This window comes from Brassica napus, unplaced genomic scaffold, assembly GCF_020379485.1.
Source record: "Brassica napus cultivar Da-Ae unplaced genomic scaffold, Da-Ae ScsIHWf_2276;HRSCAF=2934, whole genome shotgun sequence".
Taxonomy (NCBI): Eukaryota; Viridiplantae; Streptophyta; class Magnoliopsida; order Brassicales; family Brassicaceae; genus Brassica; species Brassica napus.
This window is the reverse complement of record NW_026015668.1, coordinates 492,425-519,363: the sequence shown is the minus strand read 5'-3', so window position 1 is coordinate 519,363 and position 26,939 is coordinate 492,425. Positions and strand designations below refer to the sequence as shown.

General features: G+C 32.9%; 2 protein-coding genes and 1 non-coding gene across 3 annotated transcripts; 1 reads left to right on the top strand and 2 right to left on the bottom strand.

Annotated features, from left to right (window-relative positions):
• The first annotated feature begins 1,839 nt into the window (after window positions 1-1,839).
• On the top strand, window positions 1,840-3,476 carry LOC106402837 (receptor-like protein 51). The gene has a single exon (XM_013843635.3). The coding sequence runs from the start codon at window positions 1,902-1,904 to the stop codon at window positions 3,201-3,203; it is 1,302 nt and encodes a 433-aa protein (XP_013699089.2). The 5' UTR covers window positions 1,840-1,901; the 3' UTR covers window positions 3,204-3,476.
• Window positions 3,477-4,935: 1,459 nt separating this feature from the next.
• TRNAE-CUC lies at window positions 4,936-5,008 on the bottom strand. Its single transcript has one exon. It is a non-coding gene; the product is annotated as a tRNA-Glu (tRNA).
• A 658-nt stretch (window positions 5,009-5,666) lies between these two features.
• LOC125600468 (shaggy-related protein kinase eta-like) lies at window positions 5,667-8,432 on the bottom strand. Its single transcript, XM_048773175.1, has 8 exons — window positions 8,176-8,432; window positions 7,188-7,613; window positions 7,039-7,113; window positions 6,904-6,960; window positions 6,692-6,832; window positions 6,556-6,606; window positions 6,294-6,473; window positions 5,667-6,194 (listed from the first exon to the last, which is right to left on the bottom strand). Exons 1-8 carry the CDS (start codon window positions 8,188-8,190, stop codon window positions 5,997-5,999), a joined length of 1,143 nt encoding a protein of 380 aa, XP_048629132.1. The 5' UTR covers window positions 8,191-8,432; the 3' UTR covers window positions 5,667-5,996.
• Between the last annotated feature and the right edge of the window lie 18,507 nt (window positions 8,433-26,939).

The window sequence follows — 26,939 nt, the reverse complement described above, 5'->3', positions numbered from 1 at the left end:
CATAATTTAGTGGTACTTTTGGAAGTTCAAGATTTTAATTGGTAGCTTTAGAAACAAAACATAAATTGGGGTTTTTTGAAGGAAACTGGCCATATTAATATTTTTTAATTAAGAAAATAATATATATATATATATATATATATATTAATTTATAGGACAATTTTCTCAAATAGTTTTTTTTAAGTTTTTGTCACAAAAATAGCCTTCGAAAAAAAGAAAATGACCAAAATAGTCCATTTTTATTTTAAAAATTTTAATATTTATTTTTTATTTTTTAAAATTTGAAACTTTATTCCCAAAACTCAACCCCTTAGCTTTAAACTCTAGGATAAAACTACATTTTTACTCTTTAAAAAAAAACTATTTTGGTCATTTTCTTCATTAAGGACTATTTTGTGACAAAAACTTAAAAAAAAGATTTTCTAGAGAATTTCTCTAATTTATATACTAAAAACATTTTCTTCAATTTATTCGTTCCTTTTATATAAAAAATAATACTCCTAGTATGTATTGTTTTAAAAAGTTCGTTGCTACCTAACCTCTTAAACTATGCATTAACTTTGAGAAAAAAATGTTGTTTTCAGCTTTCTGATTAATCTGCATGTATATGCAAAAAATATAGGATATTCATGTATTTTTCATAAATTTGAGTTCTGTACCAAAACTTTTAGAAGAGCTTTATTTATTCTTGTATGGGGTTTACAAAAAGAAGAAGAAGAAGATTCCTATGATATTCTTCTTGTCCCCACCCAATGCACAAGGCCTGGAGTGATGCTAATATCGAGGAACTTTCTTTTACAAAAGTAAAATCAAGAGACTTAACTTACACGATCCCTCCGATCCAGAGCATAAATCATCCGGTGAATTCACATTTGGTGGTAATGCACATAGAACCTTATATCTTTTACTTTTGTCAGTGTTTGAATGGTTACAATGAATCAGAGAAAATGTAAAGCAAGCAGAAAACTATGGTTAATGCAGATTCACTAATGATTTGTACAAGTTTATTAACTATCATAGATTAACAATTTTTCACATTTTGAGAACTGTAAACATTTAACTTGTGTTGATTAACCTCGATTGTTTTACAATATAGTCATTCCTTCCACACTCTTCTTTCTCTTTTAATATGCTTTTGATGTACTACCGCAAACAATCTTTTGTTATTTCCGTGTTTACATTTGTCAAAATGTCCCAAATGGTAAACATAGTACGACACAACACCCAAACAAAAAAACATCACTATCTACAACCATAGTTCTACACTAACGCAACAAAAATTCAATGAATGTGAAAAAAATTCATGAAAGAAAAAAGAAGAATAAATTAAGGGCAAATCTCCAAAATAGCACATTTCTAAGTTTATATCACAAAAATAGCACTCAAAAACAAAAATGACCAAAATAGCACTTTTCTAAGTTTATCCTTCGAAAATTTTAATTTTTTTATTTTTCAAAATTTGAAATCTTATCCCAAAACCTCATTTCTCAACTCTAAACCCTAAACCCTAAACTCTAAACCCTAAACCCTAAACCATAAACCCTAAACCCTAAACTCTAAACGCTAAACCCTAAACTCTAAACCCTAAACCCTAAACCCTAAACCCTAAACCCTAAATCCTAAACCCCACCCTTTAACTCTAAACCCTAAGTTTATGACTTTTGATAAAACATTAAGTGCTATTTTTGTGACTTTTGACCTTGAATGCTAGTTTGGGAACAAAAAATTGATTTAGTGCTATTTTTGTTTTTTTCTCATAAATTAAGGTCAAAATCGTAATTAAACCACAATAGAAGACTAAAATATAAAGAGTTCCCAACTGTCACATGACCCATCTTTGAAAAACCCAATCTTTCTCTTTCTTCAGGCACACTTCCTCTCTCTCTCTCTCTCTCTTCAACATGAAACCTCTGTCACCGTCATTACCGTTACTCCTCCTTCTCCTCCTCCTCCTCTCATCCACAACCTTCGCCGCTCCTTCCTTATCTCCGACCCCTTCTCCAACCATCTCTCCAATTCCTCGAACATCTCCTCGCACCTCCTCTTCCCCATTAGACCCAAAACACCTCAAGGCCCTCGAATCCCTCAACATCCCCACCGCCAAAAACCCCTGCGACCACCGTCCCACCTCCAAACCCTCCTCCACCGTCGTGACCTGCGACGCCGGCTCCCCATTCCGCCTCGTCACATCCCTCTCCTTCACAAACTGCTCCTCCGACATATCCATCTCCTCCGCAGCGCTCAGAGCCCTCTCCCCCTCCCTCACCTCCCTCTCTTTCCTCAACTGCCCTTCTCTCTCCCCTCCTCCTCGCCTCCCCACCTCCCTCCACTCCTTCGCCGCCACCTCCTCCTTCCTCCGCCGCCGCAAAGGCCTCTCCGGAGTCTACCTCGCTCGCCTCGTTAACCTCACCGACCTCACCGTCTCCTCCGTCCCCGTCTCCACCTCCGGCCTCTTCGTCATCCTCGGAAACATGCGCAAGATCGCCTCCCTCACCATCTCACACGCGAATCTCTCCGGCAACATCCCTAAGTCCCTCCACTCGAATCTCACATTCATCGACTTATCAGACAATCTCATCAAAGGCTCAATCCCCACTTCGATCACTCAACTCTCCAACCTCAAATCTCTAAACTTGTCTTCGAACTCGATCTCCGGCGAGATCCCCGACAGCATCGGCGACCTAATCTCCCTAAAGAATCTATCTTTATCCTCCAACAAGCTCTCCGGACCTATCCCAGATTCGATCTCGTCGATTCCAGACCTTACGCACTTAGATCTGAGCGGAAACCAACTAAACGGCACCGTTCCGAGGTTCATCACCAAGATGAAGAGCCTCAAGCACTTGAATCTCGCTAACAACGACTTCCGTGGAGTCCTTCCGTTCAATGCGAGCTTCTTGAAGAAGCTTGAGGTGTTTAAAGTGGGAGGGAACAGTGACCTCTGTTACAACCGCACTGTGCTGTCTTCGAAGATGAAGTTAGGGATTGCCCAGTGTGATAAACATGGTTTGCCTTTGTCTCCGCCGCCGCAGAAGGAGGATTCGAGTTCTGATTATGATTACGGTAGTGAAGATGAGACTAGTGTGAAGAAGAAGGAAGAAAGTCATGGTCCTAATAAGGTTGTGCTTGGTGTTTCCATTGGACTTGCTTCGCTTGTCTTCTTGATCATTTTCTTGATCCTTTGCGCCAAATGGTGTGGTTGATTCCGACAATAAAGCTGTAAGAAGAAGATGATTGTGATTCTTTGGAGAATAACCGAACCGGTACTCCGCATTAATCCCGGTTTAGTCTATTCTTTATTTGCTATTTTTACTTTGATTTTTTATTTTTTTTACATTTGAGTGGGTATAATTAATTAGTAGCTATTGTTTTTCTTTAAACAAAATTAGTTTGTTGTAATTTTGAGTGTATGTTTTCAAAAGGATTATTTTGTAATAATTATTGAATTATTCTTATCAATTATCTTCTTCAACAAACATTTGTCATCATTAGTTGTGTACTTATGTTTATGTAATATTGCACATGCGGGGTTGAACACTTGAACATGGTTTAGTTGACAAAACTAAATTTGAATTTGTCATTAGTTCATATCTTCACCAGATTATTAATGATTGAAAATGATATTTATTTAAAAAACATTGACTAAATATAAAATTGAGTAAATTAAATAACGTGGTTATATTTTCCATTGAAGCAATGTTACTATCATGGAAGACATAGAGATCCAGCCTGTTCATGTTCTTCTATTGCTTCGATTGTCAAAGATTTCATCATTGACCGTACCAACCGTAAACCAGGCTGATACTAACATTTTAGTGCATGAAACACTTCAATGGTCACCAGAAACTTTTGCAAGAACAACGTCCATCTTTAAAATGATGAAACCGGTTTGAATATCTTAGAACAATCTATCTTCCGGTTAACTTAGACATGAACTTGCCATTTGACAATCTGCACACACTCTTAGATTTTTAGCAACTCTTATGATCTTTTCATGTCCCAGAGCTACTATGACCACACAAATCATCTGCCTTTTCCCTCCCTTCCCCATCGATCTTGCTCTTACCCTTATCTTGTTCTAGCTCTTACCCTCCTCGAAAGAGCTTCAGTGTGTTCTCTTTCTGGATGTAAACTATCTCTACTCTTTTATCTCTATCCAGCTATATATCGGATTCTTCCTCAGTCCGCGTTACCCTATCCTCTTTCTAAGCCTTTTCACTTCTTAGTGGCTGCCAACACTTGTTTGATCTGTGACTTGAATTTTATAGCTTTTGGTAATGATGCAGCATTGTTCTGGATAGGTTTTGGTCATTGATGATCTCAAATACAAAAGGAACCATGGAAAGGAAGCGGCTGTTCTGTATGAGATATGCTTTTCAAGCGGATATGCGGTTTGGAGGGAACGCAATAAGATCATTCATGGAGATAAGTTGTTGCCTCTGACTACATTGAAGAGAATCATTGATAAAGGGATTCGTAACAAGATTACTTTGATGAGACACCATGGTGTGAAAGGAATGGGGGAACTTATGGAATTCTGGTTCCTTACTAGAGTGTGATTAGTTTTCTTGGAAAGTAGTTGCATAGTTTGAAAGTTTATCTCATTAAACATGGGTCGCACTGGATGTATACAGGCTTTTTTGATGAATAAAAATTTAACATTCATTCAAAAAAAAAAAAAAATGTAAGAACTTGAAACAGAGCTAACACCAACAAAACAAAATGGTAAAAACTTTTCAACCAGTGATGTTCTGAGACTTGTCGAGGATAACACCTTCATACTTAACTTGGAACCACTTCATGGCATCATTTTTAGCCGACAAGTAGCGTCGCTAACCGGAGTAACTTAATTAGCTTTTATTAGTTGTCATTATGACGAAAGTACCCCCCTACTCTCACTTTTTTGGTCTTAGCTCAAAAAATAGTTCAAAAAATCTCCGTTGCCGGGACTCGAACCCGGGTCTCTCGGGTGAGAGCCGAGTATCCTGACCAGCTAGACTACAACGGATTTGTGTTCATTCAGTTAAGAAGCTGTTATTTCTTTGCATCTTTCCTGGTTAACTTTTGTGGATACAATAAATACACACAACTGAAGAGTGAGTTACATTTGGGCAAATAACTTTTCTTCGGAAAACTATATCCGAAAAATTGGGTTTGAGAAAAAAAAAATATATATATTGGGTTTGAGACGGATTGTGTTAACCTAATCGAAATTATCGAAAATTATGTGGATGGCCAGCTTTGAAGACATAAATTGAGGTTGTTAGTACATTAGAAAGTCCTGAAAATTATGTGGATGGCCAGCTTTGAAGACATAAATTGAGGTTGTTAGTACATTAGAAAGTCGTTGGAGTTTTGTACTTTAGACCTTGTTCTTTGTTCCTAACATGTTTGTGCCAACTTCCTTGGTAAAAGAGTGAGAGAGCCCACACAGAGAACGGAAGAGTGAGTTGTTCTCTTGATGCAAAACAAAAAAGGATAAGAAAGTCTTGAGATTTGCCTTTGTAAGAAGGCAAGTCATAAACAAACTATTTCATAAAAAGAAGAAGATAAACATTCAAAAGGAGAAAAGAAAAACAGAGAAACCCCTTGAACTGCAGAAAAACTCTAGCCTTCCTCTTTTGGTAGACTTTTGGATCTCTTTGACTAAAGATTTTTCCACCGTCTGCCCAAACTTTACTAAATAAAAATCTCTGACTACACTCATTTACATATGCAGAAAGAATGAAGCAAAAGAGGAGATTTTGTTTTTTCACCAAACTTGTAAAAGGAAAAAGAAGATACATCTGAATAGCTATTCTTGCAGATTTGGGGAAGTTAGGTTTGTAGAAGCTGTCTTTGACCATCAAACATGTCTCCCCAAAGAAACATTCCTGGAACTGAGTTTGAGGAGGCAAAACTTGTGATTGTTATCCTCCACATTGCTTTCAACTACCTTCTTCTACCTCTGAGTAATGGTACATTATACATATAAAGCTCTTATCTTTTGGTCTTTTTTAAGTTCCAGACTGATTCAAGAAACTCAGACCCAACTGTCTCTTGATATGGTCTGGAATCAACTTGTTGACCAGCTCAGGTGATGCTCCAGCTACCTCTTGTTTGAAGTTGAAGATAGGCGGGAAAGGCCGTCCGTTTGGTAAACGAGCATTTGGTTCTCTGAGCTCATCAAAGAACGGATGTGCACATGCTTCCAGCTGAAGTCACACCAGAAACAAAACAAAAAAAAACATTTATCTATTGGCATTTTCAGTTAAGACCCTTAGTGAGAGAGAAATCTCAAGAGCAACACTCACCGCTGTGCATCTAAGACTTGGAGAGTACTGAAGCAGCCTTGATGCGAAATCAATAGCTTCTGGAGGCATCCTTTTATGGAAAATCTTGTGCCAAGGGTGTGCCTTTATCTGAGGGAACCTAAAGTCTGTGTAATGTGGGTTCATACAACGTATCTCTTCTCGAGTTGGTGTACCAAGAACCTGTTCCCAACAACTTAAAACAATGAGGATACTGTAGCCAAATGAAAGTGCTTTGAACTATATCACTGTTAAAGGTTCTTACTTTGATGATTTCAACAAGCTGATCCACAGCATTTTCTCCAGGGAATAATGGCTGCGTTCATAAGGAACATAATATCATTACAATGACTCGTAACGCGAAAGTAATGAATGTGATTAGTAAAAAAAAAATGGTTTACCTGACCGAGAAGAAGCTCAGCAAGAACACAACCAGCAGACCAGATATCAATGGAAGTTGTGTACTCGGTGGCACCGAATATGAGCTCGGGTGCACGGTAGAATCTTGAACATATGTAAGAGATGTTGGCTTCGCCTTTAACCTGATGCAAAATGTAAACTTCATCAGCAAAAGCTACAAGTCAAAAGAGTTTATAATGTTCTAAAGTCTTACAAGCTGTTTAGCACTGCCAAAGTCACAGATCTTGACTTGATGAGTCAGAGGATCAACCTGTAGAGAAAGGGAGACAGATTAGCAAAGAAGGAAACAACACAAAGAGTAGATGAATCTTGAAAGGTTAACGCATACCAGAAGATTTTGAGGCTTTAGATCTCTGTGACAAACTCCAGCAACATTGTGCATATAAGCAAGTCCCCTGAAGATCTGACACAACACAAAAAGTTCATCAGAACAAAGAACATTTCTTCTATGTAAAACAGAAGATGTGAATTGTTTACCTGGTACATGTAGAGTTTAACATAGACAAGAGGCATTCTCTGGTTGGCAGTGCTGTAATGTTTCAGAACTCTGTACAAGCTCTCGGGTACATACTCCATAACCAAGTTGAGAAACAGCTCGTCGTTACTAGTGGTGGAGAAGAAGCAATGCTTCAAACAAACCACATTAGGATGGTCCATGACGCGCATCAGCTGAAGCTCTCGGTTCTTGTACCTCCTGTCTTGCAGAACCTTCTTTATCGCCACGGTTTCTCCGGTCTCCAAACACTTGGCCTGGAAGACTATCCCGAAGGAGCCTGTTCCGACGACTCGCTCCGCCATGTAACTTATCGTCTGTTTTGGTTCTCCGTTTTTGCCTCCGATAGTTGTGGAGATTATGTGGCCAGTGACTTGATCGTGTCCGTTAACTACAGCAGCAGGCACCTCCTGTAAGAGACAAAAGGTCAGCAAAAAAAAAACCTAAAACTAAAAGCTTAATTTAAAAGGGTCAAAGAAAGAATCAAAAAGAAGTTGCCGTTACGAGTAGTCACGCGAGAAGAAAGGTAAAACAGAAACAGAAACGCATGTAATAAAAACAAAACATAACAAGAACGAATCTCTATGCCCAGTTCTAGATCTAGCAAGTAGAGTGCAGATCCCTATCGCTAATTCACCAAACCCCAAAGATGCTTAATTTACAAATCCTCTTTTTTTTAAAAAGCTTTAAGAATAGTTAGGTAGGTCGTCGTCTAACTCAGAACCCCAAGACCCTTTAAGCAAACTCAGAGATCTCTCATGTTAACTCAAAAAGAAAGAAACTTTTGACAAACCCACAACTTTGAAACCCCCTTCAACTTCAACTTCAACAACACTAGCTACATAGTTCTTATCTTGATTTTTAAAAAAAAAAAAAATCTAGCAGAACAAGACTCTCTCTCCGACAATAAGCTGAAGGGTAAAATGTGGAAAACAGACAAGGATCTTCCCTCAAAAGTACAATTAGCTTTACCTTATCGTCAGCCATGGCGTTAGAGGGAGAGAAGGAAAGACAGAGAAGAGTGAGAGAGAATGGGATTGAGAGACCAAAATTGGTTTTAATCAGTTTTGTTGGTAATGATCAAAGGTGGAGAGAGAGAAAGAGAAGTCGCAAGATGAGAAGGGAGAGAACAAGTCCATGTGAATCCAGCTCTACTTCTCTCTTTTATTTCTCTCTCTCTCTCTACTTTCCGTTTTCTTCGCCATCTTCTTTCGTATTTTATTTTAATTAGTTTTCGTTTATTAAAGGAAGTTACATAAACACCCTCGAAAACAAGGGCTCTTATTTCGTAATCGAATGGGGGCATCAATCAATGTTTTGAATCCTTGATGCTCTCATCATCTTCCTAAATCGTTGGTTTAGGGTCTAAATTGGTATTCAATGTCTCATTTTCATAATTATAAGAGTGATTAATAAAGTGAATCTAAAATTATCACTCACTGTTTATTTTACAATTTATAATTATCCAAATGTTTGATTGATAATCAGTATGATTTAAAGATGGTAATCAAGTAAAAGATAACTAATAACAAAATCTTGCGTCTTACACATAAGTTATAGTATAATTTTACACGATTAATATTTTTGTAATCGAGATATTACATTACATAAATATATTTCACATTTAAAACATCTTTAGGTACAAATATAGCTTCGAAATAAACAAAACATGTAAGGTAATTTAGGTTAAAAAAATTAGGTACAATAATACGTAAATAAATAAAAAGTTAAAAGCATGATGAACTGGAACAAAATTGTCAAAGATCCAAGTTTGACCATTTGGTGCGAAAACTTCTTTTTTGACATTGATGAAAGTAAAAAGCATTTATGTTTCCTTGGTCTTGGCTTTTTAATGTTCGTCTATTTTATAACTAAGTTTAGCCTTAAAATGTCTTTAATTATTACCTAATAGTGTAGCTTTACTTATTGTGTTTGTTTGTTTTTTCTTTATATTTATTTTATTTATTTTTTTCTGGAATATCAATGATGATAATGATAGCAGTACTAGCATTTGCAGAAGACAACAACAAAATATTAATAAACTTTTCTTTTTGTTCAATTATGCATGGGACATACATACTTTTGGCGGTATGGATTATATTGTGGATATTATCCTGAGGCTCAATAATTTCATATGTTAATATACGTATTCTTCAATCGCAGCAGCCAATTTAAATGCTCATGTACATCTGGTTTTAGCTGCGTATTTCACTATACCAAGTTGTTAAGATTATAGTTACTTTAGTTTTAAACGTGAATGAATCTTTGCATGATAGTAAATTATTGTCATTTAAAAAAATTATTCCAATCAAATAATTCACGAAAATGACGATACATGAAACTGAAGGGAAAAGATAAGTACAATTAAGATGTAATACTCTACTTTATTTTTAAAATGGAATAAAAGTAAAAATAGAGTAAAAATATTCCAACAATACTCTATTTCTCCTTCACTCCGTTATGGAGCGATGAACAAAAAAAAATAGATTACTCCATTTATGGAGTAAACTCTATTATGAAGTGAGATTTGGAGTTAGGTTGGAGTAATCTTTGCTCTATTTTCACTTTTACTCTATTTTAGAAAAAAATTGAGTTGGGTTGGAGATGCCCTAAGAAAAAAGCTAATAACAATTAGGCGCGAATGATAGTGAAAATTAAAAAATAAATGTTTTTTTTTGATAAAAAGAAGTTATTTTTCTTAGGTAACAGCTGAGCTAACCGTTGGCAAAAGAAAAGAGAAAAATAATCGGTGACCCCTTCATATTATCTTCATGCATATACTTGCATCCCATGCAACTTTTTCTATATATCAAATTTTGATTTTTGTTAACCTCGCTTAATTACAATCCTACATACAAATTTTTTTATTTTTTAAAAAAAATATATAAATTCTCAATAATAAAACTGATATTTTGATAACTTGAAGAATCTCACAAATCAAAACAATACTAATTTATTTTTTATGTATAATGTTTGACATAAATAAACTATTAGGAAAAAAAATGATATATTTTTATCAAGTTTAAATTTAAATTGTGACATTGCAACAACAATAATACTCCTACAAAATTGTTGAGCCATTTATGAAGTTTAGACTGTATTGAAGTATGGAAGTTAAGCAATAGATATGAGTTCTATTTTGTAATAGGAAGCAGTCCCCTCTGTAAAAAAGTTTTTTTGAAGTGAATAAAAATTTAAAATTCTTTCAAAAAAAAAAAAAAAAAAAAAAAAAGAAGTTTAGACTGTATTACTAGTGGAACAAAACAAAAAACATGAAATGATTTATTTTATTTTGGCAACAACATGAAATGAAAATACCCGCCGGAGAGAACTACTTCATGATGTCTCTGGACACCCCACACGGATATGGATCCATGCTTTAGGGCCCATTTGAATATCCGGAGAGAGGGTCTATCCGTGGGCTGCACCTCTCCTAAAAAAAAAAAAACATGAAATGATAATACTGTTGAACTCACTATAATATGATAGAAATGTGAAGAAGATAGACCGGTGAGTTGGCAGTCGGTGGAAATGGAACGAAGATGGGCTGGTCAAAGCTACAAACTTATTTTAGTCAACTATAACTCAGCGACCTCTTATTAGCCTCTCTGTCTTTGTCGTTTTTTTAATTGAGGAAACATTATTAAAGATAGTGATCGTTTCTGCTGTTGTCGAATGTAAACCCCCTACAGTGAACTCACGGCTATGATGTTGACAATTGTTGGTTCTCGCATTCAAATGGCTCTCGATTAAACGGCTTGAAACATACGCCCAACATGACCCTTGTTTACGACCCGCGGATAGTACTGCTTCCCATAGATCTATACAATCTTTTCTGTGGAATACAAGTGTACAACAGAAAGAGAAAGAGTACATGACCCAGGTCGAAAGACAAAGACGGCTTTTGTTCAGCAGATGTGCTGGGGTTGTCTAATTGTAGGACCAAAGAAATATAGTGTTGTGTGGTATAGGCGATAATGAAGTGATCATATTGTTTGGGTACAATATATCTCTAATTTGATTTTGTGCTATTATGTCTGGAATACCGTGTTGCAATGCTAAGGCTCAACATGCTAGGACCAAAGAAATAGCTGCCAGAACTCGAAATGTCTGTGTGTTCTGATAATGAGATGAGCATTGAATGTTTTGTCCGTTTTATTTTGGTGGATGGGTTGTTTAAGCGTTAAATTGTCACGACAAGCGACTCACAAACTCAGCTACCAAATTGGGCATCTCACAAATTTACTTTTCCTGAATAATCTTAAGTCTCATTTATCCCCAATGGGCTCTATGTGCTATATGTTACAAGCCTGTGAGGTATCTACATTATATATGTAAATCTAGCCCAAACCCAACCGAGACTTCTCGGAGATCACAAACAATCCACACTAACGTAAACTAACAAAAAGAGTGATCTACAACACCACACAGTACAAACTGCACAATACCGTGATCCATTTCCGTACTAACTACTAAAACGATAGTAACGTTTTGTGGTCACTTGTCAAAATATTTATGACAAAAAGTTAATACATTGTTGACCAGTCACCCACTTGTGTGTTCAATTTAATACAGTAAGATCTACCTAATAGTATCATTTTTACATCATGGTCGTACCAAATTAACTATCTGACTTCTTTTCATATGATATGTTCCCTTGCTTATAATAAACTCTTGACCAGATCGACCATTACGTACATTCAGTGGCGGATCTAAGCAAGTTTATAGTTGGGACTACTCGGGAGCACTAGCATAGAAATATAGAATTGAACTAGTTGGGGGCACTGTTAAGCTTTGAGTCCATTAGAAGTAATTATTATAGGATTAGTTAATCACGTGACTCCATTGCTAAGAACGTACGTTCGCCACTGCGTACATTGACCTACCGATCCACCGACCTTCAGAAGAATCGTCAGTGTTAACAATAACACAACAAACAACCACAAAGGAGATGTTTAGAATCGTTGATAAAAAAAAGTGTTTTAGAGTCAAAAGTATATTGATAAGGTGTTTAAGTATAGACACGAATACAAATTTATAATATAAAGGAATTTTTTTTTATTAATAACACTCGAAGATATTACGAAGGATTCAAGAGACTCTTTACTTACTTCACTCAACTCACTTGGATTACAACACATTCAAAGTCTATTTATTTATAGTGCGAAGATTAAAAAATATTCCTTAGATATTATATATCCAATACACACCACACATAGTTACATAATATTTTCCCTAGTATATAATAAACTTAGTTGACATATTATTATCATTTTCATAGATAATATTTATTATTTGTTAAATACGTGAAATTGATGTTGAATAATTAAATAGTTGAAGTGTTCCATCCAATTACTAGCTTTTATAAGATTTTTAAAAATATATTTTGAATTGCACCTTCATTATAAGGCTTTTTAAATAGTGGTAAATATAAATTGCAAAATAATGCAAGACAATTAGCAGGTCTATAAAGATTTTTCATATTAATTTGTATATTCTATTATTTTTATTTGTGATTTACTCGAAAGGAATTTGAAAATCGACTAATCGTAAGTTTTTTTATTTTTCTAATCATACAGTTAACAATATTAAAATTTGATTAATCGTACATTCATCAAAAAACTATTCTCCGTATTATTTTTTTTTTTTTAAAATCTTACAAATATTAATACAAAAATTTAAAGCATATTTTATTGATTATTTTGTTTTATTTTGAATATTTTTTTCCAATAAAGCTTTACTATTCATATTTTAAGAATTTAATATATGTTTTAGTTTTTAAACAATGTACATTCATTAAAGTCTAAAACATTAATCTTGCAAATATAAAATCTAAAATCTAAACATCAATCTTAGGGCATGTGCATCGGGGGCTTTTAGCAGTTTCTTAAGATGGGGGGACCACAAAAACATAAAAATCGGTAACCAGAAGCGCCAGTTAAATATCGATGTTTGAGTGATCCTTGTACTATTTTTCGGGCCCCACGACACGTGGCGGCCCGCGATTGGTTCCGTTTTTTTTTAATAAATCAAATAAGAAAGAAAAAAATAAATTTTTTTTTTAGAAACCCATTTTAAGGTAGTGAGTGGCGACCGTTCAAAAGTTATTTGAAAGTATTTTTTTTGTTTTTAAAATATTTTGTAAATTTTTCATCTTTAAAGATACTAAAGAAAGATATTATAAGAGAAAATATTAATTTTTTTAAAAAAAGTTTAAATAAAAATGAATTATAAAATCCTACAAGTACAAGAAATTATTTAATAAAAATCAAATAGAAAAACTAACTATAAAATAAGTGATATTTCTTTTTTAAAACCTAAGTAAAAAAAATGTAAAAGTACTCTTATTATTTTCATATAAATAACTAACTTTCATTTTTAATCGATAAATGTATGCTACAAAAATAGAAACCAAAATAATATTATTTTCACATCTATATTTAGGTTTAAGGTTCCTCGTATTATTTTCTCAAAAAATACTATTGACAATATAAATATTATCTGAGTATTTTCTTTTAATTTCTTTAAACAACTCAATTTTTTTTATCATCCTTATTACATCTTATGATGCTAACATAAGTTTTTTTTAATTATGATGTTTTTATCGTACATAAGTATGTGTAAATATGAGGAATATATGTTTGTATGTATAAGACACAATATATAATTAACTAAACATAATTTTTTTATTGAAAATATATTAGTTGTATAAAAATCTTCAAAAACAAGAAAAAATTATAGTTGAAATTTTCGTTTTTTAAAAAAATTAAAAGTAACTTATTTCCTATAAATAACTAACTTTTCTTTTTAATAGATAATTTTGTGCTAAAAATTATTAATAAAAAATAACTTTAAATATTTTACCCGATATGATTGGGACATTTGTACAAAAAAACATTGTGTATGTATTAATAAAATTCTATCATCATGTGAAAATAATTTTTTTCCTAAAATCCTAAATAAAAGAAATTTGAAAAAGAAAATTTTCCTCTTTTAATCTTAACCAAATAAGATTTTTTTTCCTTTTAAATCGTGACCAAATAGAATTTTAAAAGTAATTTTTCCTTTTAAAATTTAATGATAAATATGATACTGTAAATATTTAATTAAAAATATTAGTGATATTTAGAAAACGAATTTTGAAAATAATACGATACTGAAAATATTTAATTAAAAATATTAGTGATATTGAGAAAACAAATTTTGAAAATAACAACTTTTTAAAATAGTTAATATTTGCTGGAAATAATTATTTGATAGTATTTTTATTTTCTAAATCCTAGAAAAAATTAGTTATAAAAGATTATGTAATTTTAATTTTCTTTTCTAACACCCTAAAACTGTAAAAATATATATTTTATAGTTCTTTTCCTTTAAAAAGAAAATCCTAAACAAAAGAGATTTGTATCATATTTTTTAATTCCTAACTATAAGAGAATTGTAAGAAGTTATTTCTTAGTATAGAAAATTTGATAATGAACTTGATACTAAAAATTATTTAACTAAAAATGAAGTGTAAAAATAGTATTGATATGAACCGTAAAAATCATAATTTAAAATTATTTAATAGTAACTAGAAATAATTATTTGATAGCAATAATATTTTTCTGAAATTTTAAACAGAAGATAGTTGTAAAAGTTTATATGATAATACTTTTCCTTTTCTATAATACTAAACAAAATTATAAAACAGTATTTGATAGTTTTTTTTTTTAATTTTAAATAAAAACGAGATTTATAAAATATTTTTTTTTCCTTTTAAAAAAAATTCTAACAAAAGTAAACATACCTACTTAATAGTATTTAAAAAAAAAGAATTTGATGACAAGTACGATGGTAAAGCTATTAAATTAACAAAAATCAAAACTTAGGATGTTGTCGTGATTAGTATTTATGTGTTTGGTTATACGAAAATCAAACACATGTTTGATATGCAGTAGTTTATAATTCATTTAAATTAAAATGTTATTATGAAAATATATCATTAATAAATAATGAATCAAGAAAATTATTTAACATCAGATAAGTTTAATAAAACATTAAATTAGTACATAAGAAAATGTATAATGTTGTCATTGCTTCTTTGCCTTATTTAACTTCTAAATTTCTTTTTATTTCACTATAATTATTATTTTGGGTTGGATCCGGTTTAAATTTTTACGTTTGGATGTTTTTTCTAACTCTAACAAGTGAAAACGAGTTCTTAACTATAAAATAAATTTCACATAACATATGCAAAAATAATTTTTAAAAAATAATAAAATGAGTTTTTAATATTTTTTATTTAATGAAAATATTAAATAAACCCCGTTGCAACGCACGGGCCCAAATCTAGTAATAAATAAAACTTGAGGTACAAAAATATCATCTTTTTCTGACTAACAAATAGGGGAGTATCATCTTAATATTGGTTGACGGGTTTGTAATATTGGTACCAAAATAGCGGTATTTGCAATAACGCTTTTACTTCACGAATCATAGGTTGTGGTACGCGGTGCGTAATTGTAATGATGTGTGCGTTATTGAAAATGTCACCATTCAAACAAATCTTTACGTAACTAAGCGGAATTCATACAATAACGCCTATTTCAAAAAACAAGGGAATAATTTTTTTCTTTGGTCTATTTTCTTAACGTACCATTTTCCCACGAGAACTATCATATAACATCAGATGTCTACAGAACTATGACCTCATGCTATATACACATGAAATAAATATTGCAAACTATTTCTCCCTAAATTAAAAGTTACAATCTTATTTCTCTCCGAACCGTTAGTTTGAAACTTAATTACACATAAATCATAATTTTAATCTGGTTTAATTTTTAATTTTTTTAGTTAAAAGATATAGCTTAATTAAAATTGGGTTTTTGTTGGGTTAAATTGGTTTATATTGTTTGGAAATAATAAACCGATTAAAATGATGGTTTATGTGTAATTAAGTTTCAAACTAACGGTTCGGAGAAAAACAAGATTGTAACTTTTAATTTAGGGAGAAATACGTTTGCGATATTTATTTCATGTGTATATAGCACGATGTCATAGTTCTGTGGACATCTGATACTATATGATAGTTATCGTGGAGAAATAGCACGTTGACCCATTTTCTTCCAATACCGCACATAAACTTGTCTCTCCATCAAATAAGGTGCGGGCCACGTGCTTTTTTCCATTTAGTTATTATTTATCATCTATATTATTAAAACTGAAGTACATTTTAGTAGTGTTTGGAAACTTAGATAGTAGATTAAATGAAAGTTGTTTGGATACAAGGATAGTAGATTAAATATATTTTTATTTACATATTTAGTCACTGTATTTTTTTCTCATTTACAGATTCTGTCGTTTGGAAACTTGGATAGCAGATTAAATGAGAATTGTTTGGAAACACATATAGCAGATTAAATATTTCTTTTTATTTACACATTTAGCTATTGCATTTCTTTCTTATTTACAAATATGCCACTTCACTTAAAATAAAAAATTTAAATCAATTAATTACAAGGAATTATTATTTCTTTTTGCTGAAAATAAAAACACAAACTGTAATATATAGTATATATTAATCTGCTACAATACAATTTTCAAGAAAACCAAATATCAAAAAATTAATAATAATTCATAAAAACCTACTGTAAGAAATTAAATCATTTTTAAATAAATAAACAAAAAAAAATCAATAGGTTAATATAAGAATATTACAATTACATCAAATTACATCAATTTATAAAATTATAAATATTTTATAATGTACAAATAAAAAATTATTATCAAACATTTATATTATAATATAATATATTCTACTCTAAATATATTTTACAAAACATAAAAATATAAATGGACATTTTATAAAATCAATGATTTATAAATTTACATTGAACGCAAGTTAAATCTAACACCCGCGCTGGGGCACAAGTCAAAATCTAGTTATTATTAAAAACAAGACATATATTAGCTCATTGATTGTGTTTCAAAATAATATATTAATTAATGTTTAATTCTACCGTGGAAAGAGAAATTTGGTTAATCCAAATAGTAAAAATAAATTTATATTAAAATGAGATATATCCTAAAATTGTTTACGTATTTTTAAATAAAAAACATCTCAACTAAATTAGAAAAGAATAAATATTTGAAAATAGCCCAACTAGAATTGTTCACATTTTATTTAAAATATATTTATATAAATTTTCATTTTTATATCAAATAAATTTTAGTAATTAAGATTATAATAAATTAAGAAATATGTATAAGTTCAATTTTTTCCTTTCAAATAAATTTAATATTACAATTATATAAAAATAACTTTAACTTTTAATTATGTTATAGTTCTCAACATTATTTTCTTATCATAACACATTATATTTTCTATCAAAACCGCACTACTCTTTTAGTAAAACCGCACTTATCCCACATAACGCACGAACCGCAGTCGTGCCGTACCACACTAATTTTCTAGTAAAACTGCACTTATCCCACATACCGCACGAACCGTAGTTGTACCGTACCGCACTTTAATTATGCACCGTTTATATTATCAAATCTGCGGTCCCATTAGGAACTTAAGATTTGTTTCACAGGCGTCAGACTTTAAACGACCGTTTTTGGCAAGGTTGGCCCCAACGTAATTTGATAAAAAAAACAGCTGCAAATTAATCACAGCCGTTGGAGCCACATGAAACGTGTTTAGTTGTCTTTAGACTCTTTACATGGACGTACACGGAAATTACGGAATCCAGCAAAATAGTGTTCATAAGCGCGAAAATAATATGTTTTTTTAACTAAAAAAAATGTTTATACGCCAAACTTCTTATTGATTATCTAAATTACCTCAACTATGTACCATGCTTTAATTAAGAATTTCAAAATTATAATATTTTTAAAAAAGTAAACTAAAATCAAAATTAGTGCTTTTGAACGAAAGACGCTTATAAATAGATGAATACCTATCAGCGAAAGTGTAAGCTAAGACAATGAAATTTTGTTTGTTGGTTAAAAATTAATACTTTGGTAACAATGACAATGGTACATAGTTGAGTACTTGTAGCAAACAAGTGACAATGAGTCATGTTTTTTGATTGAGTACTTGTAGCAAACAAGTGGGTATCAATTGGTGCAGAAGAAGCATGACACATAACATACGCGTAGTTCGTATAAAAACTATGATAATTGTAGTGGCTAACAACAGCAAAAATAACTAAGCAAAGAATTAAGGTAAGAATTTTTTAAAATACGAGTTAGTGTTATAAAAGTAATGGAAAAGTCTGTCTTTATTCATAACATAGAGGTTCATTATATAGGAGATTACACCGTCATTGATAAATAGAAAGATTGCAAATTATAATTTCTTGGTTATGAGCCATCCACAATCTCGTTCATAACACTCCCTCTTGGATGCCATAACCATTTAAAGCTTGTAAAGTGCTTTATTGTTGTCTCATTAAAACCTTACCAGGAAAACCCATTTGGGACAAAACCATGGTGAAGGAAAAAGAGTACAACACACATTACTCCCCCTCATTTGGATATTACTGAAGGTCCCTTGGACCTCTCCAATTTTCAGCAATCTGTGGGTGATGAAGATATTGGGCATAATATGTTTCGTCCTCGAACATGATAGTTGGTTCTTCTTTACCATCGGCCATGCCACAATCTGATCGAACATATTGAGTCATCGACCTCAAATACACACACACGAAAGCTTGGATGATGTTGCTGTGATATGCGTGTACCACCATGTGTAAAACATAACCTGTCTGAAAATAAATCAGCAAAATCAAATAACCCCTCTTTGGGCTAGTTAGTATAAAATAAACCAAAATCAAAAGCTTCTTCATCGTCCTTCTTATGGACCAATCAGATCAGTGTCTAAAACAAGACTTTGCATCGTCCATCTCAGGACTAAATGGACTTCTTTATCGTCCACCTTTGGACTGAATGGATCAGTGTCCAAAACAAGTGATCTCACGCCCATGTACTAGATAATGGGTGAGACTGGTCCATATTAAATCTCTTGAGTACCCTTTTCTGTATATACTATTTGATGCACAAGGATTTCATTGTTAATGTACTCAAGCTGTAATCCCAAACAAAACTTTGTTTTCCAAGATCTTTCATCTCAAACTCTTTCTTGAGATATTCAACTGTTTGGGAAATTGTATCCAGAGGTTCCTAGGATATTCAGATCATATACTTTGATGATTATCAATATTGTTCTCGAGAACTTGTTGTACTTTCAGCTTAATACCCTCTAGTACTTTCATTATCCAGTGGACAATATAAATATGCAATCACTACATCAACTTCCTGCAAGTCTAATTTTCTCTCTTATATAGTCATACTTATGAGAAATCTTAAAGTAGTTGCATCCACCACATGGGAGTATGGCTCCTCATAATCTATTACTGGTCTTTGTGAGAATCCTTGTGCAACATCAGCTTTATATCTCACGATTTCTATTCCTCACAAGACCCATTTATATCTACTAGTTTTAACATCATATGGCGTCTTAATCATATGGCCAAATACGTCTTTCTTTCTTAAACTATTTAACCCCATGTTTCCATTCAATCCAATCTGTTCTACGAGTGAGCAATCTTATATTGACGTGGGTTCATGATCCTCGCTTATATTCATAAATACAAGTGCTACCTTGTATGCAAATAAATCATCTTATGTCCACATTCCTTATTGGTTCCATTATGTTCCTGACATGATATAATCCATTGAGATTCATTATTATCAAGACCTTTAATACTTTGCATTTTGGCGTCCCAAGCTACATTGTTTGGTACATGTACCTTAGAGCCGACCGACCTTATCTCCATGTCTGGGATGGTTTCCTTAGTAACCTCGGATTTGGATTTTGATGATCATTCTCTGCACCCTTCTTTTGTTTCCGAGGATTCTGATCTTTTGGAACCTATTTGGTCTACCACGTTTCATACGTTGTCTAGACTCTGTAGCAACTTGACTGTGTCTCTTCTTGGACATCAAATTCGTTGGTGCTTTACAAGCTGGTTTATATATGACTTAGTCATTCTTTTTTGGGTCAGCAAATGTGTCTGGTATTTGATTAGCTAGCTTTGTAAATGTATAATCTTTGGACGTCTATTTCACATTCTTTAGTCCCAAGACATTGTTGGTTGATTCCATTCTATTTCTTTTACCATTCTTTTATCAGCTTTATTATTTTTCTCCTCCAGGTCTTAAAATAATCCGTGTACCTGGCCTCAAATATAATCACCCATAGTTGGCTCAAGATACTTTATTATTGTGGGAGAATCATATCCAACATATATCTCCATCCTCCTGTTGAGGTCCCATCTTAGTTCTCTGTGGTGGAACAATTAGTACATAGACAAAACATCCAAATATTTATGATGGGGTATGTCTGGCTATTGACCCGTTAATAATTGTGATCGGGGATATCTATGCTCACTAAATGGCCTGATGCGTATTAACTTAGGTGCATGTAAATTTCGTGTGGCCCAAGCTGTGAATGGGAGTTTTGACCTCATAAGTTATGGTCTATCAATCAGCTATTTGCGTTTTAAAAGATTTCGGCCAAGCCGTTCTTGGTATGGACATGTATCACAGAATTGTTCATACTTACCCCCATGGACATACCATAATCATTTAAACGTTTGGAACATGTATTCACCAGTATTATCTAGACATATAGTCTTTATTTATGAAAAAGGGGCTCATAGCCGTTTTACTGGTGATGGCCAAATGAGTTTCCCTTGTGTACATGCTACACACGTGAGATTCTTTGGGATAACTCTTCTTATCTTTTAATGTGTGCCTTTTGAATATCAATTTTTGCATCATGTTTGGACCAGGATGGAATCTGGTCGTGCCATAAAGTATATATTTTCGCAGGCTTTTAGCCTCTATCATATTGATCTATGCATAGTCTAGGTCAATAGAGAATGCATGTATAGTCTTTAGGACTTATTATGGCCTTGGGCGATTTTATACATATATCTGAAGGAACTATTTGTTTCATTTGCCAATTGTTTCAATATGGAAACCATTCATTCTTATATCTTTAAAACTCAATAGGCTGATCTTGCTCTTAGAGCTGGGTGAATATAAGACATCACTGATTTCTAGATGCATACCCTTAGGCAATAATATATTAACCTAGCCATAGTCTTCTTTCAGACTGGCGATACCTGCTTTAGTATTTATATTGGCGTTTTTTAGTGTACTCATATAGAAAAATCATTCATTCATTTAATCTAAGCAGACAATGTAATAGAAATAAATTCAAGGAGATAAAAATCAAAGAAAGCATACAAGCAAAGCAATCACACAAGTTTGATGTCGAAATCAGATTATCAACTTGATTCTATTAGGCAATCATAAGTCTCATATTCCATAAGATCATCTTGATCATGTTCGAAATTATTTTCACCATCTTTATAGACCAAGTGGGTTTCAGGATTCTTCCCTTTCAGACTCTCTTTGATAGAGGTCACAAAAATGTTTGGGAGTCCTTCATATCTTAGCCCAATGGTTCCCCATTCCACATCTATGGCACACTGATTTGGTCGAGCTTTGTGGTTTAAAGGATATACCACGGCCACTGCCTTGACCATGGCTCAAATTGGGTTGATACCCACGGCCTCTGCCATAGTGATTCCCACGGCCAAATGTGTTATAGTGGCCATGGCCACGTCCTTTCCACCCTCCACGGCCATGACCGTGTGGTCTATCATTCTGGACGTGGTTACCTTTTTTTCTTCTGCGGCCTTATTGGTATCAGGTAATGGGGTTAATCCAGGAGGTCTCAATTCACTGTTTTTCATCAGTAATCCATTATTTTGCCCAACTATTATAGCAATAGACTCATCCACGGACTTATAGTCCTGGATTCTAGGATTCCTCCAATCAAATAGGCCTTTGGTAATAACACCGTTCTTTGGTGATCATATCTCGATTTTTAACTTTGTCCAAAGGTCTAGAGGATTCTCTATAGTCAGATACTGATCTTTGAGACTCTTAATAAGATGACGGCTAATAATTAATATTGCCATCAATCTTTCTCATTGGCATTATTGCCTTCTATGATACATTCACCAAGTCCTTTTGACTTTAGGATAATCTTTGTATCCAATGCTCACCGTAAATAATTATCTCCAGAGTGATTTAGGGCAGCAAAATCCAGGTTGATTTTCAACATCTCAAATCATATATCACTCAATATTTAGGTATAATTTTCATGCGGCCTTACTCTTAAAAACAATCAATTCGGATTTCAATCTTGTGAGGACAATGAGACTATCAATCTTAAAGGCATTTAATCAATCAGTCAATTTCTAGCAAGTCTCAGCAATACTATTTCTATGTGCTCATAATATTATGGTTTATCAAGACTAGCAAAAACGGATTCAATTAATCATGCAATTAGGGTTTAACAATCAATGGATTTTAGCAAGACTAGTAAAAAGATTTATTAATCACTCAATCAGTTTCAAGGCTGATTTTAGCAATACTAGAATATAGATTTCAAGCATGAATTTCAATGAATCAGTTTCAAGGCTGATTGGTATTTAGCATAAACCATGTGTAAATAATTTATCTAGTATCTGAATTTATCAAACCTCAAAAACATATAATCAGATCAATCAATTTAATCGAACTTAGCATACAATCTTAAACCTCAAGACATTAGATTTTATCATGAATCTATCAACCTAGCATACGGATTCTCAATTCTCAAAGACATCCAAATCAGATCAATATAACCTATCATACGGATTATTTAGGGTTTCTATTTAAAACAGATCAGATTACAAAACTATCAATCCTAGCAGATGATATTAAACCTCAAGAATCATGCAATAGATCATTCGGATTTTAAACAAGTAAACCTCAATCAATCTATCAACCTATCGGATTATATAAGCAAAGCAAGCTAGCAACCTATCGGATTCAATCAATGTTTTAACAGGCTGGTCAGTTTAAACAATTTTAAATCAGATGAACAATTAACCAAGCAGGATGAGAAAATAACAGTCAAACAATTCTAGCAACATAGCATCAGATTCAATCAGATTTAAAACCTCAATGATCAAAACCGAAAACAGTTTTGATTTCAAAATATTCGATTAGGGTTTTAATATGTGATATGATAATTATAGTATAATTAATTCTGATACTTATATTATTTTGGGTTTATAGATATAGGGTTAGGGTTTATCGGATTAACTTGTAAAACCGATTTGGGGTTTTAATCATGTAGGAACATGATTTAGGGTTTTGGGGTATCGAACTTTTAGAGCTTCGATTAACTCAATTAGGATTTTTTTGATCTATTACCCTATGGTTTTGATTCATAAAGATTAGGGTTTTAGGGTTTCATTCTTTATCAATCAATCCATGTTCGATTATGGGTTCTTAGGTTTTGAATTACCTTTTAACCTTAGATGATTGTTGAATCGGACCACCAAAGGAGTTGAGCCGCGAGCTGGACACGAACGGGACGCGAACTGGAATGGATTGAGTCGCTTCTATCGGGTCGCGGACGTCCTTTGTTGCTTGATCGGGAACGCCTTGATCATCGGACGCGAATTGTCTGATGCTATCGCGAACGAGGAAGAGGTCGCGTGCTGGAGCTGCTCTCGAGTCGCGAATGTCTGAGCTAGGATCAGGAACGCCTTGGGCTGAAGCTGATCGGGGACGCGAGCTGGAACAGATGCGGGAACAAGAGACGCGATCGGAGTTTAGGGTTCGTCGGATCGCCGGCTTGTGTTAGGGTTTTAGGGTTTTTCGATTTGGGTATTAGCTTAGGGATTTAGAGTTTCGTGCTGATAACGTGTTATAAAAGTAATTGAAAAGTCTATCTTTATTCATAACATAAAGGTTCCTTATATAGGAGATTACACCGTCATAGATAAATAGAAATATTACAAATCATAATCTCTTGGTTATGAATCATCCACAATTTCGTTCATAACAGTTAATAAATACTCCAGTGATTATTAACATTGACATCGTTTTACGGTTTTCCTTCACAAAAACGATGGTCTCCAAGAAATTGCTCATGGCTTCACAAAAACAACACATTCATCGAGTTTAATATTTATCTTTTCTTCTTTTGGAACGACGATCTATTTCCCCCCCCCCCCCCCCCCTCCTCCCCTCCTGAAAAGTACAATATCATATACTTCCTCTGGATTCAAATGTATGATGTTTAAGGTTTTACACACATATTAAGAAACAATAAATACACTATTTTAATTGTTACTTTTTGGTTATATTAACAAAAGTTCACCGCTCATAATTTTACTTTTTAATTTATGTTTAAATTTAAAAAATAAATATATTAATTATATCTAAAAACATCATACATTTGTATACAAAATAAAAAAATAGAACATCATACATTCGTTTCGGAGGGAGTATCACTTTGTACACGCAGACTTTCAACTCTGTTCGATTTCCACACAGATTGAAAATTCGAATCTTATTTCCCTTCATATCAAAAAGTTCACTTTTCCCCAAATAATTGAAGTTATATATACCAAAACACACATAGACTTGCTTTACAATCGGTTAATGTTTGTTATTAAACCATAACCTATTGCTTCTCAACCGAAAATTGTGATAAACCAAAATTATCTATTAAAGATCCGATAAGACCCGATATATATCTCATTAATTATAACCCAAATGTTATTAGTTTAACCCGAGTACAAAATCTCAAATGCTTTCATTGGGTTAAATCAATAACATTTTGGGTTATAAACGGGTTTAAATCGGATTCTAATCTTATCTTAAATGGATAATTTCGGTTTGATCACGATTTATGTTGGGCAACAACATGTTATATGTAGTTAAATAATAAACAATAAACCGATTTTAAACCAAGTTGATGTGTTTTTCAGTGTATAACTTCAATTATATGTGGAAATAAAGCACATACTTTTTGATTTGGGGGAGAAATAAGAGATCCTAACTTTGGATCTGTGTGGAAATAAAGCGGAGTCAAAAGTCTATGTATATGTGGTGATATTTCTCAAAAGAAATAGATCGTCAACCTTTCTTAGAATCAAAGTTAAATATTTTTCTTTTAAACAGAATAATTTAAAATGGCAAGTTGAGATTTTCAACTTGTTTTGTTTTTCTCTGAACAGAAGCCAATGATATCGGGACTGTTCGTTTCACCGTATATCATCTACATCCAGATTATCCATTTGTATAATCTATTCAGATGATCCATTCAGATTTTTGAGACTGTTTGTTTGTCCATCCAAATGGTTCATTTAGATGAATCAACTAAATGAATTTTATGTTTGTTTCTTTATTTTCATTTCCATCCAAAATGAGTTTAGTAAACAAACTACAAAAATATCCTTGTATTGATTTAATCATATGTTAAAATTTACTACAATAATAACTTCTAATAAACAAAAAAAATTGATAAACATGTGTTTGAAAAAAACTTTAGAGTTTCAAACTAAAAGAGTATTAATAATAAACCGACTGTAACTTCGGTTTTGGCGGAAAACGATTTTTTTCGGTTTTGACGAAAAACAAGATTTTTTGATTTTTACTGGAAAACGAGATTTTTCTATTTTGGCGGGAAAATAAATTTTTTGGTTTTGGCGAGAAAATGTATTTTTGCGGTTTTGGTGAGAAAACGAGATTTTTCGGTTTAAGCGGGAAAACGCGTTTTTGGGTTTTTGCGTGAAAACAAGATTTTTTTGGTTTTGGCGAGAAAATACAATTTTTGGTTTTTGCGAGAAAACACGTTTTGTGGTTTTGGTGGGAAAATGCGTTTTTGCGGTTTTGACGGGAAAACGAGATTTTTGGTTTTGGGGGGACAACACGTTTTTAGGTTTTTGCGGGAAAACAAGATTTGTCGGTTTTGGCAGGAAAACGACAATTTTTGGTTTTGGCGAGAAAACATGTTTTCCGATTTTGGTGGGAAAATGTGTTTTTGCGTTTTTGGCGTGAAAACGCGTTTTTGTAGTTTTGGCTCGGGTTTTGCGGAAAATGCGTTTTGGCGGAAAAATATGTTTTTTCGGGTTTCACGGAAAATGTGTTTTGGCGGGAAAATATGTTTTTTTTGCGGTTTTCACGAGAATCAGTTTTGGAGGGAAATGCATTTTGATGAGAAAACACATTTTTCGGTTTTTGTAGGAAAGCATGTTCCGGCGGAAAAACACGTTTTGTGGTTTTGGCGGGAAAACGTGTTTTTGTGTTTTGGCGGAAAAATGCTTTTGGGGTTTTGGCGTGAAAACGTGTTTTTGTGATTTTGGCATGAAAACACGTTTTTGCAATTTTGGCGGGAAAACACATTTTTGCAATTTTGTGCGAAAATGCATTTTTAGGGTTTTGGCGTGAAAAATTTGATTTTAGGTTTTCGCGGGAAAATTTGTTTTTGTGGTTTTGTCGGTTTTCGTGTGTGACAAAATGATATTAAGTTTATGTTTGTAATTTGTGAATTACATCAGAAGCATAATAGACATTACCATATTGAATGAACCATCTCCATCCAAATGGTCCAAATTGGATCACCTGAATGGACTTTAAAATTATGCCTAAATTTCCAAAAGTCATCTAGATGAGTTGCACTTTTAGTGCCTAACGAACAAAACTCTCATCTCCATCCAAATGACTAATGTGGACGGAGAAACAAACGGACCCATCGCCATTGAATGATTGGTAATTATAGTAGCGCCTCAAAAATTTAGACAATTCAATACTTAAAAAATCATTAC